This window comes from Peromyscus californicus, unplaced genomic scaffold (genome assembly GCF_007827085.1).
Source record: "Peromyscus californicus insignis strain IS unplaced genomic scaffold, ASM782708v3 Scaffold_8__1_contigs__length_139910024, whole genome shotgun sequence".
Lineage (NCBI taxonomy): Eukaryota > Metazoa > Chordata > Mammalia > Rodentia > Cricetidae > Peromyscus > Peromyscus californicus.
In genome coordinates this window covers 115,619,068-115,636,426 of record NW_026294606.1, presented here as the reverse complement: position 1 = coordinate 115,636,426, position 17,359 = coordinate 115,619,068, and the positions used below count along the sequence as shown (strand labels likewise).

General features: G+C 41.4%; 1 protein-coding gene across 7 annotated transcripts in view; it reads right to left on the bottom strand.

Annotated features, from left to right (window-relative positions):
* The window catches only part of Cnot1 (CCR4-NOT transcription complex subunit 1), an 85,033-nt gene that overhangs the window by 61,890 nt on the left and 5,784 nt on the right, over positions 1-17,359 (bottom strand). For all 7 annotated transcript variants that reach the window (XM_052727044.1, XM_052727042.1, XM_052727041.1 and 4 more), the window contains exon 2: positions 8,231-8,503. In XM_052727044.1, the coding sequence (XP_052583004.1) occupies positions 8,231-8,332 (102 nt within the window). In that variant the 5' untranslated portion in view covers positions 8,333-8,503. The remainder of the gene's footprint in view (positions 1-8,230; positions 8,504-17,359) is intronic.

The window sequence follows — 17,359 nt, the reverse complement described above, 5'->3', positions numbered from 1 at the left end:
AGTGAAAATAGGTTATGTCTTGAAATAAATAATAGGTAAGTATAGGTTTGTTTTGTTATACTCTGACTATCCTTCAAATCAGTTGAAGGTGAGACAGGAGTGCTGTGAGTTCAAGACCAGCCTGGTCATAAAATCCCCCCACATCAAAATAAAGTGCTAATATTATTTTAAAAGCATGACCATAAATCAGCATTTTAAAAGAGAAACCGAGATTTCAGTGTGAGACTTGCAGGGATGGTGGCTACGGAGGCCATGCTGAGTGAGCTGCTGTCTGTGAAGGATCTGAAGAATTCTGAAAGGAAATTTCAGTTTGACAAGCAGCTGGCTCAGTCTCCAAGAGCACACAGTTTGAGTATGCCTGGTGCCTGGTGCGAAGCAAATACAATGACGACATACACAGAGGCATCGTGCTGCTGGAAGAGCTGTTGCTCAAAGGGAGCCAAGAGGAACCCGTGGGATTGTCTTCTACTTGGCCGTGGGCAACTACTGGCTCAAGGAATAGGAAAAGGCTCTAAAGCAGCAGTTCTCAACCTGTGGGTCTCAACTCCCTTGGGGTCGCATATCAGATATCCTGTATATCAGACATTTCCATTACGATTCATAACTGTAGCAAAATTACAGCTATGAAGTAGCAACAAAATGATTTTATGGTGGGGGGGGTCACCACAATGTGAGGAAATGTAATAAAGGGTTGCAACATTAGAAAGGTTAACAACTACTGCTCTAAAGTATGTGTAAGGACTGCTGCAGACTGAGCCCCAAAATGCTGGGAACACAGCACAAAGGTCCTTGCACCCATAGAACTCCAGAGAAACCACCAATGTTAAGCATACAGGATTGTCTTTCCAATGGGAAAGATGAAAAACCTGTTCTTCCACTCAGAAAGCTGAGAATTGGAAGTGATTAACAGCCTGGTGATGTGTGTTATTTGTTGGGCAAGGCCACAGCAATCTCTTACAACCAAGCCTTGAAGTGGCTAGTAATCTAAATGACCCTAATAACCAGAGGTTCCCCCAAGCACCCACAACCAGGACCAGAGGTGGCCAATAGCCCAAATTATGTCTAAAGCTATCTGTATGACAGAGACCAGGCCAGACCTTTAGGCCCTTAAGGTAGTACACATAGCCTATCTCTAGAACTCATTTTCGTGAAGGAAATGGCATGTACCCTGAGTCAAGTTTCAATGTAATTATGCTTCCTTGTGTAATGGGGATTGTATAATACCAGAAGACTTTTTCCAAATGACACTGGGTTTAAATACACTGGGAATAAACCACCTGTTCTTAGACTCCCCGAAGTCAATGTGCACTGGGGTTACTGGGGTTTCATTCTTATCTCTTTAGGGCTCACTTCCCTGCATGATACCTGCAGGGACCCCCTCACACAGAAAGGAGCTGGAATGTCTCATTGACAAAGCCATGAAGTAAGATGGACTAGTAGACATGGTCATTGTTGGTGGCCTGGCCCTGGGTGTGGTGGGTGTGATGGGGCTGGCCGGTCTCATTTCAAGTCCCAATCCTGAAGGCAGCCTCACCTGTCCTCTGCCCCAGCGCACCCGAGGGAGAGGATGGGATGGAACGACAGGATACTGGAAGAGGGTCTTGCCCATCCTCCCCATCCCTTCCTTCTTTCCCAACCCTTGTCGTCCACCTCTTCAATCTCCATCACCTTCAACCTCCTATTCCCACACCTATTATTTAACCCAAAGTCATGATTTGCAAAGAGTGTAAATAAAATTGGGCTGTGGCTTGGGGAAAAAGAAAAGAAAAGCCCAGCCAGGTGTGGTGGAAACACCTATAATCCTAGCAGGAGGCTGATAAAGCCCAGAGGAAGGGAGAACAAAAGAGAAAAACTAAAAACAGTAACATATTGAGGATACAACTCAATGGCAGTGTGCTGTTTGCCTAGCATGCTGCAGGCTCTATATTTAAACCCAATTACTGAATAGGGGGAAAAGCTCAATAGGAAAAATGAGTTTATTTCAAGTTTTGTCTTAAATAGTTTTGTTATAATCACAACCAGTATTTTTTTTTACTTATTCTGTGGTACAGGGGATCTTCTAACCCAGGGCCTCAAACCATGTTAGCTAAAAAGTACGTATCACTGAGCTATCCCTTAGTCCCATCCATTTTTTAAAAAAAAATTTATTATTATTGTGCTGTGCCCGTATTATTGGGGGTAGGCATGCAAAAGGGCACATGTAGGTCAGAAGACAACTTTGTGGAATTAGCTCTCTCCTCCTACACGTAGTGAATTCCAGGGACGACCACATTTTTACAAGCACTTTTACCTACTGTGCCATCAGACTGCCTCCCCACCCAATTTTTGGGAATTAAATGATTTTTTAAGTGCTTCCCCTGCATGGATATATGTAGAGAATGCTGATGCCCTCAGATATTAAGAGGGTGTGGGGTCCCCTGGAAATGGAGTTATATATAGATGGCTGTGAAGCACCTTGTGGGTATTAGGAACCTTACTCAGGTACTTTGTAAGTGTCTACAAGTGTTCTTAACTACTGAACCACCATGCCAGGCCCCCAGACAGTAATTTTAAAAGAATGATTATAATGTTAATATAATCTTTGAATAATGTCACAGAAATCTCACCTAAGAGGCAAGTCTTTTTTTTCATCTCTAAGATGTTGAAGTACTAGTTAGTTGACATCAATACATGTATCTAACAAATTCAATAAAATCTCCTCTTTCCATCTGTCAGTAGATAAAACCACATAAAGAAAACATCCTAGCCAAGTTATAAAGCCTGACTTAACGACAGGAAAACAGAGCAATAAACAATATACCTGACCTCCTTGTATAGTAGGGAGAGCATCAGTTTCATAAAATGGCACTAAGTGTCTCAGGATTTGCCCTTTTTTTGGTTTGTTTTTTCGAGACAGGGTTTCTCTGTATAGCTTTGCACCTTTCCTGGAACTCACTCTATAGCCCAGGCTGACCTCGAACTCAGAGATCTGCCTGGCTCTACAGGAGTGTGTCATTGCCACCCAGCCCAGGTCTAAATTCTTAAACTCCAGGTGTTAAAAGAGGTTATATGCAAGGGCACAAAGGCACTATTGAAGCCACAGAATTTATGTATCTTAATACCTGTGTACACTGTAAAACCTCAGCCATCAAATGAAGCAATTTTTACATTTTATCTTCAAGATTAATTACTAGACCTAGACATGGTGATATGCCAGAATCCCAGTTCAAGGCCATCTTAGTTAAACTACATAGAAAAACTTTATCTAAAAAACATAAAACAAAAACAAACAAAAATTATTAAATAATTTGTTCATTCAGGGCTGAGAAAATGGATCAGCGGTTAAGAGTGTTTACTGCTCTTGTAGAGAACTTGGGTTCAGTTCCCAGCACCCACATTACAGCTCAGAACCACTTGTAACTCTAGTTCCAGGACATCTGATCTCCTCTTATGGCCTCAATGGGCTACTGCATACACATGGTGCACATAAAACTCATGCAGACAAACACACATATACATAAAAAATAAACTTAAAAAATAATTTCTTCCTTCTTTCATCACAGATTTATTTGACCACCTAACTAAATGTCAGGCATAGGAGACACAGATATTCTTAGTCCTCAAGAACTTATAAGGAAAAATGAATAAATCAATCATGTTGGGCACTACTGGTGTCACTAGATTCTGACCTCCAAACAATTTCTGGTAGCCAACAATCGGCTTCTCCAGGATTTGCCTCAGTTGCAGAATTTCAACACCTAAGAACATACCCTCCTGGGGCAGCCTTCATCCAGCAGGGATATAAACATGGTCTAGCCTTTTGAGCCAACTGTGGTACACCTTTGATATATGACTTAGAAGTTAACACACAATGTTAACCTAGGTATTTGTTTATTTGGTTGGTTGGTTGGTTGGTTTTTCAAGACAGAGTTTCTTTTTTGCGTAGCCTTGGCTGTCCAAGGAACACAATCTGTAGACCAAGCTGGCCTCAAACACAGAAATCTGCCTGCCTCTGCCTCCTGAGTGCTGGGATTAAAGGCATGCACCACCAGTACCTAAGCATTAACTCAGGTTTTATTGGGGCTGAACCACAGTTCCTCAGCAAAACTGTAGATCCCAGTCTCATCTTATCCTGTTTTCATTCCTCCCTAACCTGTACAGAGTTGATGCATTAGTTTGATTGTACTTTCCAAATTCTCATACCTGTTTCCAGAGAATACAACCTCAACCTGCATCACAGGCCCAGTGTAAGGTGTCCGTACAAGGGTTGTGGAGTAGGCATCATGGGTGCATATGAATAACCAGCTTGAGACTACAATGAGACTATCTCAAGAAAGCCAAGTGGGGCTAGAAAGATGGATGGCTCATCAGCTAAGAGCACTGGATATTCTGGCAGAGGATCCAGGTTCAATTCCCAGCATCCACAGCAGCTAACAGCCATCTGTTACTCAAGTTCCAAGAGTTCCTGTGACCTCTCTTCTAGCCTCCATAGGCCCAGGCATGCACAGTACAACAGAAATACAAGCAGGAAATATACTCACATACATAAAATTTTTAAAAATTAAAAAAAAGTGTGCCAGACACAGTGGTGCACATCTTTAATCCCAGCACTCAGGAGGCAGAGGCAGGCAGATCTGTGAGTTTGAAGCCAGCCTGGTCTACAAAGCAAGTTCCAGGACAGCCAGGGCTGTTACAGAGAAACGTGGAACTAAGATACCTTGCAATGCGGAGACTAATTTTTTACTTGTCGCCTATGAACAAATATAAAATGATTCACTATAGAGGTAGTGTATACTTAAATCTCCTATCTGCAATTTTCAGAATACAATGAACAAAATAACATCTTTGAACTTCCAACATAAAACAAGACAGAACTCAGTGGTAGTGCTTATACACAGTCTGGAGAGGCATTGTCCCTGTCACCAAAAACAATGGGACAATACTAACTACCCTAGTAAGACTGCCCTAAGTGTAAGAACTGGGGCCGGGGGAAAAATATGATCAACATGGATTGTATGAAGGGGTTTAAGAAATGGCTCAGCAGTTAAGAGCCCTTGTTCTTGTAGAAGGCAGGATTCAATTCCCAGAACCCACCTGGTGGCTCACAACCATCCATACCTCTAGTTCCAGGGGATCTGATGCTTTCTGGTCTCCATAGGCACTAGGCACATAATGTGGTACACAGACAAACATGTAAGCAAAACACTTATAAACACAAAAGAAATATAAATTTTTAAAAAAATATATTGTATGAAAATATTTAATTCAAAAAACAATAAATTTTTAAAAGAATGTGAGAACTGCCATTAAATCACATCAAAAGCAATACCTAGAGCAATACAAATGCTTAAACATGTTCTGAAGACAGGTAAACTGAACTTTACACACAGAATGACTCAAATGCCAGAATGCTTAGCATTTTCTCATCCAACCTTCTGAGAGTCACCTATGCTGTTCAGAACAAGAGTTTTGATGCTTACAGAATATCACTGATGGATTCTTAGGTTGTTTCCAATATGGAGATATTAAGATACATGTCTTGTGATAAAGCCAAAACACACCCCTAAAAATGGAGAACTGAGCCATAGCTGCCATGTTCAGTAACTGAGGCCCAAGAGCTTGAGTTCAATGTCTGAGACCCACATGGTGGAAGAACAGAACTATCTCTTTCAAGTTGTCCTCTGACCTCCCCAGATGAGCTGGGGTGCTACCTCCCCCTAAAAAGGAAATGGCAAAGCAGATGCTAGGGACAAAGAGCTTAGATGCAGAAGACCTACATTTAAGAGGCCCAAAATAGATGCTTAATGGGTTGGACTCTTTTTCTTTGATGGGGAGGTAGTTTTCCAGACAGAGTTGATCAGTTTAACCCTGGCTGTCCTGAACTCCCTCTGTAGACTAGGCTAGCCTGGTCAGAGATCCTCCTGCCTCTGCCTCCTAAGAGCTGGGATTAAAAGCATGTGCCACTATGCTCAGGGCATATTAATCCAAAGCAAGGAAAGTAGGGCTGAGGGCTGAGTCTTCTCTGAATGGTTGTTAGAAGATCTGACTATTCACAGCTGGAGAGAGAACTGGGTGGTTAAGAGCATTTACTGCTCTTGCAGAGGACCCAGAGTTGGTTCCCAGCACCCCATGGAGGGACACAACCAACTGTAGCACCAGTTCTAGGGGGTCTAAGGCTCTTTTCTGGCCTCCAAAGGCCTCAGGTAAGCACACATGTATGCTACAGGCAAAACATTCATAAATAAAATTTGCTTGGTGTGGTGGCGCAGACCTTTAATGCCAGCATTTGAAAGACAAGGCCAACTTGATCTATGTAGAAGTTCGGGCCAGCTAGAGTTACATGGTGAAACTGTCCCAAAAAGGGGAAGGAAAAAAAAAGAGAGAGAAAGGACATCATTCATATTTAAAAAGGCTAACATATCCATCTCCATCACCTATATATGCAGACATACTATCTTTGGAAAGATAGTTAAAATAGAAAAAAACTTAATACCCATTGCCTGAATAGGCAGGCTAACTAGTTCATGTCTTACATATTTTTTAAAATTAAGCAAACCTACAATTGTTGCACACATACCAAAAACAAAAGACCAAATCTGAATAGTGCTGCATAAATTCTTTCTTAGATTTGGCTAAGATAATCAGGTACATATTTCACTTATGTTACCTACCTATGAATCAACTACAATTTCTATTATAGAAAGGAGAGAACTGCCAGACAGTGGGGTGCACACCTTTAATCCCAGCATTTGAGAGGCAGAGGCAGGTAGATCTCTTGTGAGTTTGAGGCCAGCCTGGTCTACAGGGTGATTACACAGAGAAACCCTGTCTGAAGGGGGGTGGGGGAAAGAGAATTAAGTTTTTGTTTTGTTTTTTAAGACAAAGTTACAGGATGCCCAGGCTGGCCTCAAACTCATAGCAATCTTTTTGCTTTAATATTTAGCATTCTGCTTCAATCTCCAAGGGGGACTACACCATACTCAGCTACTTTTCATAAAGACTGAAGGAAATACTAACACATGTAAAATATACACTAGAGAAAGCAAAGATTTAAAGATTTGTTTTTTTATGTTTGTGTGTGTAAACACAAAAAAGACACTGGATCGTCTGGAACTGGGGAAGTTGTAAGTCACCCAATGTGGGTGCTAGAAACCAAATTCCAGTCCTCTGAAAGAAAAGCAGCAAGGTCCTAACTGCAAAGTCATCTCTCCAGCAGGGTGGGGGGATGATGATGATGATGATGATGATGATGATGATGATTTAACGGGTACTTCTCCAAAGATATAAATATCAATACATGGAACACAAATGCTCAGCATCTTTACTTGTGGATCAAAACTATTTCATACCCAGGATGATGGCTAAAAGCCCAAGGATAACCATTCGTGAACTCGGGACCTCACTCATGCTAAGCAAGCGCTCCACCACTGAGCATCTTATACTTCCAGTGCAATTTCAACCTTTTGTATGTGTGCTGTGAACATGTATTTGTTAGCACGTGGGACCATGTACCACAAAGAACATGAATGTGAGGGTGCCTATGGAGGCCCAAGGCTGACATCAGATGTCCTCCCTCATCACCCTCCACTTTACTGATTGAGGGAGGGTCTGTGGCTGAACAGAGTTCATCAATTATAGCTAATCTGGCTAGTCTTCATTGCCCTGGGATCCTGTCTCTGCCTCCAGAGAGCTGAAATTACAGGCAGGCTACCACACTTTCCCAACTTTTATGTGGGCTTAAGGAAGCCTATCACCCATCTCATACTTAAAACATAGTAAGCACCTTATCTGCTAAGCTGTTCCATCTTAATGCCAAAGGCGGAAAAAAAGGTAGAACTAGACCAAATCATGTCAGATCATGCTTTTTTTACTAGGTTTTTTTGTCATTGTTGTTTGTTTTTGAGACAGGGTTTCTTTATGTAGCCAGGGCTGGCCAAGAACCTGGTATGTAGACCAAACTGGCCTCAAGCACAGAGATACACCTGCCTCTCTCTGCTTCTCAAGTGCTGGGATTAAAGGCATGTGCCACTATACCTGGCTTCATGTTCATTTATAAAACAGAAAAGTAAAGAATAAAGAGAATACTCATAGGTTGGTATAAGGTCTTTGATGTACTGTACTAAAGCAAAATAACACAGAGAAGCAAAGTTATAACCTCTCACACAACATCTTCACAGAGATTGCCGACTTATTATCAATTGGCTATTTGTTTCTGCTTCAATGGTACTCATATTCTGAGTAGAATACTTACATGCTGTATTTCCTGCTGGCTGGCTCGGTAGTTTTTCTTGGTTAAATTGTCCACCAGGTAGCTGATTTGAGACAAGGCCAGCGAGAGCGAGTCAAGATTCATTGCTGGTCGGGGCGGAAGCAGGCGGCCGAGCCCGGCGCAAAATCACCATTATTCCCCTTTAGTCACCTCGGCGGCAGGCTAACGCTTCTTTGTAATCAGACCCTCTGTTATCTGTAAGACGTCTTCAGTTCTTCCTTAACAAGTGTCTTACTCTGTTCGGAAACATGGCACCTGTTCAAAAAGAAAATTCCAGAATTCAGTGGGGGGGGGGGGGAGTTAACTACCTTTTATCGCTATCGCTCTCATTACTTAAAATGTTATTAAAGGCACTTTTGAAAAAAAAATTATGATGTCTCAACCACTATGGATTAAAAACAAAAAGCCATGCTTTTAAGTTAAAAGACAACATCTTCTAAGAGTTTAAATTTAATAAAACAACCTGCGACTTTTGAGATATCCATTTTATCAATTTTAATTAACTTCAGAACCAACAGGAGCACACTTGGTTGGAATTTGGGTTTGACACTGCTTCTCATTCAGCCTTTCAGCTGAGTTCAGGTGTAAATTAGGGTCTAAGCAAGTATAAGTCCTCTTACACTTTCAGCTCCCCTCTCCACAGTACCCACTGGTTCCCAAGACTCCATTTATTCACTTTATTCCCATACTACTGCTTCAGAATCAGATGGTTTGATCTTAAAACTGTACTTCTGGGTGTGTATTGTAGGTATTTAAATGGCTAATTGAAAGCCAAGTAAGAACCCCAGGAGCCAAAGTTGAAAAAGCTCCCAAGAATAATTTAGATGCTCAGGAGGCAGGGGCAGGAGGATCTCTGTGATTTCAAGGCCAGCTTGGTCTACATATTGAGTTCCAGGCCAGCAAAGGCTAAATAGTGAGTGAGACTCTGTCTCAAAAAAGTTAAGTAAAACAAAATAAAAATAATAATTTAGAAAATCCCAAACTGTTGTAAAGCTAAAAAAGGCAGGTTGTTCATTAGTTTATCCCCAACCACTCTAGTCAGCTAACAGAAACAAAAAAATAAGCACACTCTTTTCTCCACTGCAAATTAAAAACTTGTACCATTTAAGGCATAAATTAAGGTAGTTTTGTTTTCTACAAGATTTATTTTCATACATGCATGCGGAGGCCAGAAAAAGCACTGGAACCCTTGAGCTGGAGTTATGGGCTGTTCAAAGTAGTCTCAATTAGTCATTGGAGACCAAACTCCAGTCTTCTACAAGAGCAGCACGTGCTCTTTACCACTGGGCCACCTCTCCAAGCCCAAATTCACGAAGATTAAATCTTTGTCTTTAAATTTCTTAACGGTAATGAAGTGTTTATCGCACTAATAACCCTGAACCTTGAAAGTTGATAAAGACTGTACTCCTACTAAGTGTAGTACATATGCCTGTAAATCCTAAAGCAGGGAAATCAGTTCAAGACTATCCTTGGCTATATGAGGTTAAGGCCAATGTGGCCTACATGAGACCTTGTCTCAAAAAATTCAAAAAGGACCCAGGTGGTGGTGGTGGTGGTGGTGGGGTGGGGGTGGACGCCTTTGATCCCAGCACTTGGGAGGCAGAGCCAGGTGGATCTCTTTTAGTGTGCACGCGTGTGTGTGTGTGCGTGCGCACACGCACGCACACACACACACACACACACACACACACACACACACACACACAAATAAATAAATCTTTTAGAAAATTAGAACCATATGTGAAGTAGGCTTATCTCTGTGAGCTCTATGGCTGGTCTACAGACAGTTTGAGACACCATGTGGGTGAATGGAATTGAACCCAGGTCATATAGAAGAGCAGCAGCCATCTCTCCAGACACCACATAATTTTTAAAAAGTTTTTTAATTATTTCTGCAAGTTACAGTCAGCCAAAATAATATTCAATGTACTCATTCATAAGTGGATACTAGATATAAAGCAAAGGACAATCAGACTGCAACCCACAGATCCAGGGAGGCTACCTAGCAGGGAGGAACCTAGATGACTGTGGCTTATAATAAGTTTTGGTTTTGTCCAATCACTGGGCAAGCTTTAGTGAAACATTTCACTATTAGGATAAGAATTTGTACCGTATCAAGCTGATGAAGGAATATGCTGGCTGTACTTTCAGGAGGGGAGGCTAAAATCTTTTTAGATTATGGATTAGCCTATAGAAAAATGTCCGGGCGGTGGTGGCGCATGCCTTTAATCCCAGCACTCGGAGGCAGAGCCAGGCGAATCTTTGTGAGTTCAAGTCCAACCTGGTCTACAAAGTGAGATCCAGGACAGGCTCCAAAGTTACACAGAGAAACCCTGTCTCGAAAAAAAACAAAAAAAAAAACAAAACAAAAAACAAAAAATGAAAAAGAAAAAGAATGTCTGCCATAAACCAAACAGTGAAGGGGAAGATGAATAGGAATCTCACTTACACAACTTAAGTAAAACATAGCTCTCTAAACAGATGAAGATAGGTTTCTTCTGTATCCCAGAATCTAATCAATATTTGTATGTATAATTCAGCTATTATTTGGCTTAAAGGGGCTTATTGAAAAATGTTATCATTTTTACTATTTTCTACCGAGAAAATATTTTCCAGTTTCAAATAACCCTGGACTCTTGAATTATAACCTGTTTTTATGTTCAAGCTATCTGTGTATTATTTCTCCTCCAGTTATACATGTTTTTACATGTAAAAAAAATGACAAATACTATAGAATTATATTACATGAAATATATAGAATATACAAATTCATAGAGACAGAAAGATTAGACGTTATCTGAAGATGGAGAAGAAAGGAATATAGAGCAATGATTTCCTAAACAGAGTTTGTTTTGTGTGATGGAAAAGCCCCACCAATGGACAGTAGTATCGGGACTTATCATGAATGTGATAAATCAATACAATGAATGTAATTAATGAACATCATAAATATAGTTACTGAACAAATACTGTGAATGTAATCAATGAATACCACAAATGTAATTAATATCATGAGTGTAATTAATGAATATGAGTATAATTAATATCTTGAATGTAATTCATGCCACTGAATTATGAACTCAAAAATGGTTACAATTGTAAATATTATGTTCATTTAAAAAAAATAAGGTGGAATGTAATCACCATACATTATATGTGTGTATGAAATTGAAGACAGAGATGTTCTAAAATAGAAAATGGTGATGGTGTCATGGGCCTATGAGGATGCTGGACTAAAGTCTATCAAATTGTGCAAACAGGCAAATTGTATACTATGTGAATTATTTGTCAATAAAGATTTTACAAAATGTAAAAAATAGTAATATTCAAAGCACATTTTACATGAATAGTATTATTTGACAGATTATAAATATCTGGGGGTGTTTATAGGTGTTTGTCACTCATAGAACACTTGGCAGTATGTGCATGGCCCTGGAGTCTATCCCCAGCTCCATAAAATACTACCAACCACAACTCCACCTATCCCCATCTCCTACATACATCCTGGCACAAACCAAGAAATGTGATCTATGTCACCTAAAACAAAACTGACCACTCCCCTCCCTCCAAGATGATGGCTATACTTTTTTATTCTGGTGATTCCACATAATTTCTCTTTGGGCCTCTTACTAGCTTTTGGTCTCACATAAGAAACCTTAGCCTTTCCCTCTCTATATTTACTTTCTTAGTAATCCATTTCAGTTCATGATTTTAAAAACCATCTATAGCATTAGCATTAACTGTCCAATTCTACTACCAGCTCAAGCCTCTCCACAGTATGTTTAAAAAAACAAAAACAAAGCCGGGCGGTGGTGGCGCACGCCTTTAATCCCAGCACTCAGGAGGCAGAGCCAGGCGGATCTCTGTGAGTTCGAGGCCAGCCTGGGCTACCAAGTGAGTTCCAGGACAGGCGCAAAGCTACACAGAGAAACCCTGTCTCGAAAAACCAAAAAAAAAAAAAAACAAAAACAAAAACAAAACTGGTCTTCCCACTCACTGTTTTATTTACACGATTGCAAAGTCTTCCCAATCTCAAGTGATACTATTATCTTTTAAATTACTCATACCACGATCTTAAACTCCCTCCCACTCCCTACCCCATGCTCCTCTTACCATCTTTAAATCTACTAATCTAAAGACCATTTGTCTCTCCCACAATTGCTATGCTACACTTCTAACCTCTCAGATCCTATCTACTCTTGTTCTCTGTAGTCTATGATCAATAGAAGAAAGGTTTTGTGTGGGTATGTGTGGAAGTCAGGGGTGAAGACAAGATGTCTTGGGATTGGGAGTCTCTCATGGAACCTGGAACTTGAGTTCCGCTAACTTTGTTGGCCAGCAAGCCTCCCAGGTCTATCTGCTTTCCCTCAACTCTGGGTTGCAGATCAAATGCCTACCTTGGGAATCCACACGCATCATTATGCTTACACAGCAGCACTTACTCACTAAGTCATCTTCTGATCCCCAAAAAACTTGAAAACACATGACCATGAAAAACTAAATGTTACCCTGTACCAAATGTGGTGGCACATACTGCTAATCCCAGAATTCAGAGGCAGAGGCAGGAGGATCTCTGTGAGCTCAAGTCCAGATTTGTGGGAGTTATCATGTAGAAGGGTCCGAAGTGGATCTCGGGATCAAACTCAGATTGCAAGACTTGGTATCAGGTACCTTCAGCAACTAAGCCCTCTCACTGGCCCATGAATTTTAATTACTGTAATTTTTAACTTACCAGTTTCTATAACATACACTAACATGTTAAGAAAGACCCTTCCAATTAAGCTCTAGTCCCATAAATGTATACATAGTTTAGGTCACATTATCTGCTATAGACTATATCTGCTCTAAATACGTAATACAAAGCTACAAAACCAATGCTAACATGCTCTCCACTAAACATTTTCTTCAGATGTTTTTTGTTGTTGTTGTTGTTTTGGTTTGGTTTTTTGGTTTGAGGCTGCAGGTGTTTGGTTTGGAGGTTGTTTTTTTTTTTTTTTTTTTTTTTTTTTGCTTTGTTGTAATTTTTTAAATTTATCTTTATTTTATGCATGAGTGTTTTGCCTGCTTGTATGTCTTGGCAGCACATGCATGCAATGCCCTTAGAAGCCAAAAGGTATCAGATCCCCTAGATTGGAGTTACAGGAGGCTGCAGAGTTGCCATGTGAGGGCTGGGAATTGAACCCAGGCCCTCTGGAACCTTAATCACTGAACCATCTCTCCAGCCCTGCTGTAAAAAAATTTAATGAGTGACTAGAGTTCCTTATTTTCATTCCACCATAGTCTCTTTTTTCCCTTTTCAGCAGATTTTTATTTTAAAAAAATTTCCAGCCGGGCGGTGGTGGCGCACGCCTTTAATCCCAGCACTCGGGAGGCAGAGCCAGGCGGATCTCTGTGAGTTCGAGGCCAGCCTGGGCTACCAAGTGAGTCCCAGGAAAGGCGCAAAGCTACACAGAGAAACCCTGTCTCGAAAAACCAAAAAAAAAAAAAAAAATTTCCAGAATATTTTGATCATATTCTTTATCCTCCCAACTCCTTCAAAGTCCTCCCCACCTCCCTACTCACTCAATCTCTCAAAAGAAAGAAAAAAGAAAATTAGTAATACAAAACTCAAAAGGTACATAAAAAAATAGTGGGTTTTGTGTTGGCCAACTACTCCTAGGCACAGTGCTTGTCCTAGAATGTGGCTGATATAGAGTGATACTCCACTGGAGAAAATCTATTTTCCTTTCCAAGCAGTTATCAACTACAAGTAACTTCTTGTTTGGGGGGGGACTGTGTGTTCACTCACCTTCCTCTGCTGAGATTTTGTCTGGTTTGAACCTGCAAGTCTTATCCCTGCCAGTCAGTCTGAGTTCATGTGTGTGTGTTATTTTTTTTATTTTTATTTTTCAGACAGAATCTCCCAATGTAGCTCTGTTTGTCCTTGAATTCTCTTGTTCCTACCACTGAGCTGCCTAAATTATCTCAAGATTACTAAATGCTTAGCCCAGTATAGTGGTACATGCCTATGATCCCAGTTATCAGGAGGTTGAGGCAGGATTAAAATTTCAAAGCCTGTCTAGGCTACAAAACAAGACCCTATCAAATAACAACAAATATCAAGACTGCCAAATGATTATCTATAGTAACTTCATGTAATTGATAGGACAGGATCATTCTGTTTTTATACCCAGCATCTAATACACCTACACAGATGACTGAAATGTTTTAACAATTTTATTTGAAAACCAAAGCCTTGGGCTGGTGAAGTGGCTCAGCAGGTAAAAGCACCTGCTGCTGACAACCTGAGTTCACTCCCCTGAACAGAGGGCAGGAGAAAACCAACTCCTGAAGGTTGTCCTAACTTCCACAAACAGGCCATGTACACATCAATATTTTAAAAATGAACAAAACCAAAACCTTAAGAACACGCATAGCTCTTCAGGAGAACCTTACTTCAATTCCCAGCACCCTCATCAGACAGCTCACAATTCTAATTTTAGTCCCAGGGGGAATCTGACACCTCTGACCTCTACAGGCATCTGCGGGAGTGGGGGAGTGTTGTATGCTCACATCCCACACACACCTCATTCCTCAAAACCATCCATAAACTCCACTTCCAGAGGACCCAACATCCTCTTCTGACCTGAAGGCACTAGGCACACATGTGGTACAGATACATACATGCAAGTAAAACATTCATACAAATAAAATACATACATCTTAAAGAAGGAAAACAATGTAGTCAAAAGTTTGAGAAATGTTTTGTCTTCTCTGTCCATTAAGAGATGATGATACAAGGGGCTGGAGAGATGGTTCAGCGGTTAAGAGCACTGGCTGCTCTTCCAAAGGTTCTCAGTTCAATTCCCAGCACCCACATGGTGGCTCAAAAACATTTGTAATGAGATCTGGTGCCCTCTTCTGGCCTGCAGGTATACATATGGGCAGAACACTGTATACATAATAAATAAATCTTAAGGGGGGGGGTGATGCAAACCAAACATTAGGCAGAGCTCGAGGAGTCCTGCAGAGAAAGGGGAGGAAGAAGGAACCAGAGGGGTCAAGGGACACCACCAGAACAGGGTCCACACAATCAACTGACCAGGACTCATGGGTGTTTGTAGACCAGGAAGCCTGTAGGGGTCTGACCTAGGTCCTCTGCATATATGCTGTGGCTGAGTAGCTTGGTGTTCTTGTGGGATTCCTAATGGGAGTGATGGTGGGGGGCTGTCTCTGACTCTTTTGCCTACTTGTGGGACCCTTTTCCTCCTACTGGGCTGCCTCATCCAAATCCATACCCCCACTTCACCTCCCCTCAGAAAAGAGGTCTCCCAGGGATATCAATCAAACACGGCATAACAAACTACAGTAAGACCAAGCACATAACACCATATCAAGGCCCCAGAGGTACTAGCACCCACATGTACATACCCACACTAATATGCATATACATATCTTTTTTATTTAGTATTTAATACTTTCAAGTAACTAGGATGTATATCTGCTTGAAAAGGAAAAAGGCATATTCTCAGAACTATCTAGAACATAACAATGGGTACATGCGCACTGCATATGTACCTCTGCTATCCCAGCTAAAAAGAATTATACAAATTGAAAAAGCATAAACCATATGCACCCCAAAAACCGTTAGCCTTTTCTGACAGTAGATCCATCACTGGCCTTGAACTCACATATCCCATTAATCCACGCACAGCTCAGCCTCTCAAGTAGCTAAGATTATGGCCATCTATCATCATATTCGGCTCCCAAAATTAAGTATTCTAGTCAGATAAGATGCATCAGCAGGTAAAAGTACTTGCCACCCAGTCTGACCACCAGAGTTCAATCCCTGGGACTCACACTGTGCAATGAGAGAACAAACTCTCTTAAGTGGTTCTCTGACATGCATTTCAGGGCAAATGCATGCGCACACACGCGCGCGCACACACACTCTCTTTAATTATATGTTCTTGAACCTGTAAGATGGCTCAGTAAGTACTTGCCACCAAGCATGAAGACCTAAATTTGATTCCTGGGAGCCACATGGTGAAGAGAACCAATTCCCACGTGCTAGCGCTCATCTCCACAAGGACACTGGGGCACACGGAGTCCCCTCAAAAAATAAATTTAATTTTTTTTTTGCATGTTTAAAAATTCTATTCTTGGGCTTAGAAATGCTCAATGTCAGAATGCTTTTAGGAGGGCTGGGAAGATAGCTCAGTGATTGAAAGCACTTGTTTATCTCAAAACGGATCCAAGTTCAGTTCCCATGTCAAGTGGCTCACAACCACCTGTAAGTCCAGCTCTAGGAATCAAATGTCTCTAGCCTCGACAGACAGACAGACAACACACACACACCTTTAAAAAACAAAAACAGAGCTGGAAAAATGACTATGTGGGCAAAACACTTGCTGCTTAAGCATTAGGACCTGAGTTTAAATCCCCAGAACCCACATAAAGCTGGACACGGTAGCAGGTGTCTGTAATGCCAGTGGTCCTACAGCAAGATGGGAGGCCGAGACCAGGAAAATCCCCTGAAGCTCCAAGGTCAGCTAGCCTGGCATACTGTAACAGCAAACATAGAGAAGTGAAAGGAAGGACTGACACCCACTTTTCTTCCCTGACCTACATTACCTTCAAGTGCACTCATGCATGCACACACTCAGACAGAGACAGTCAGACAGACAGACACTCTCTGTCTCTCCCTCCCTCCCAAACCCAGGATGCCACACTTTTCTCAGGCTGTTGGGAAGATAGCAGATACTCAGAACAAGTGTGCTTACCCAAAGCAGCCCATGTACTTTCAAAACAAGAGGGCCTTGCTGAGAGAGTGGCTCCCTCAGTACAACCAAAATACTGCTCTAAGCTTCAAGACACCCTTTCACTGGTAACATCGCCACGTGAGGGCCGAGCCTGTTGGGTATAGTGACCAATATGAAGATGCAGAGAACTATTGTCATCCACCAGGACTACCTCAACTACATCTGAAAATACAATTCAAGAAGTGCCACAAGAACAGGTGTCTCCTTGCTTCAAGAATATGCAGATAGGGGCCTGGAGAGAGCTCAGTGATTAAGAGCACTGGCTGCTCTTCCAGAGGACCTTGAGTTTTATTCCCAGCACCCACATGGC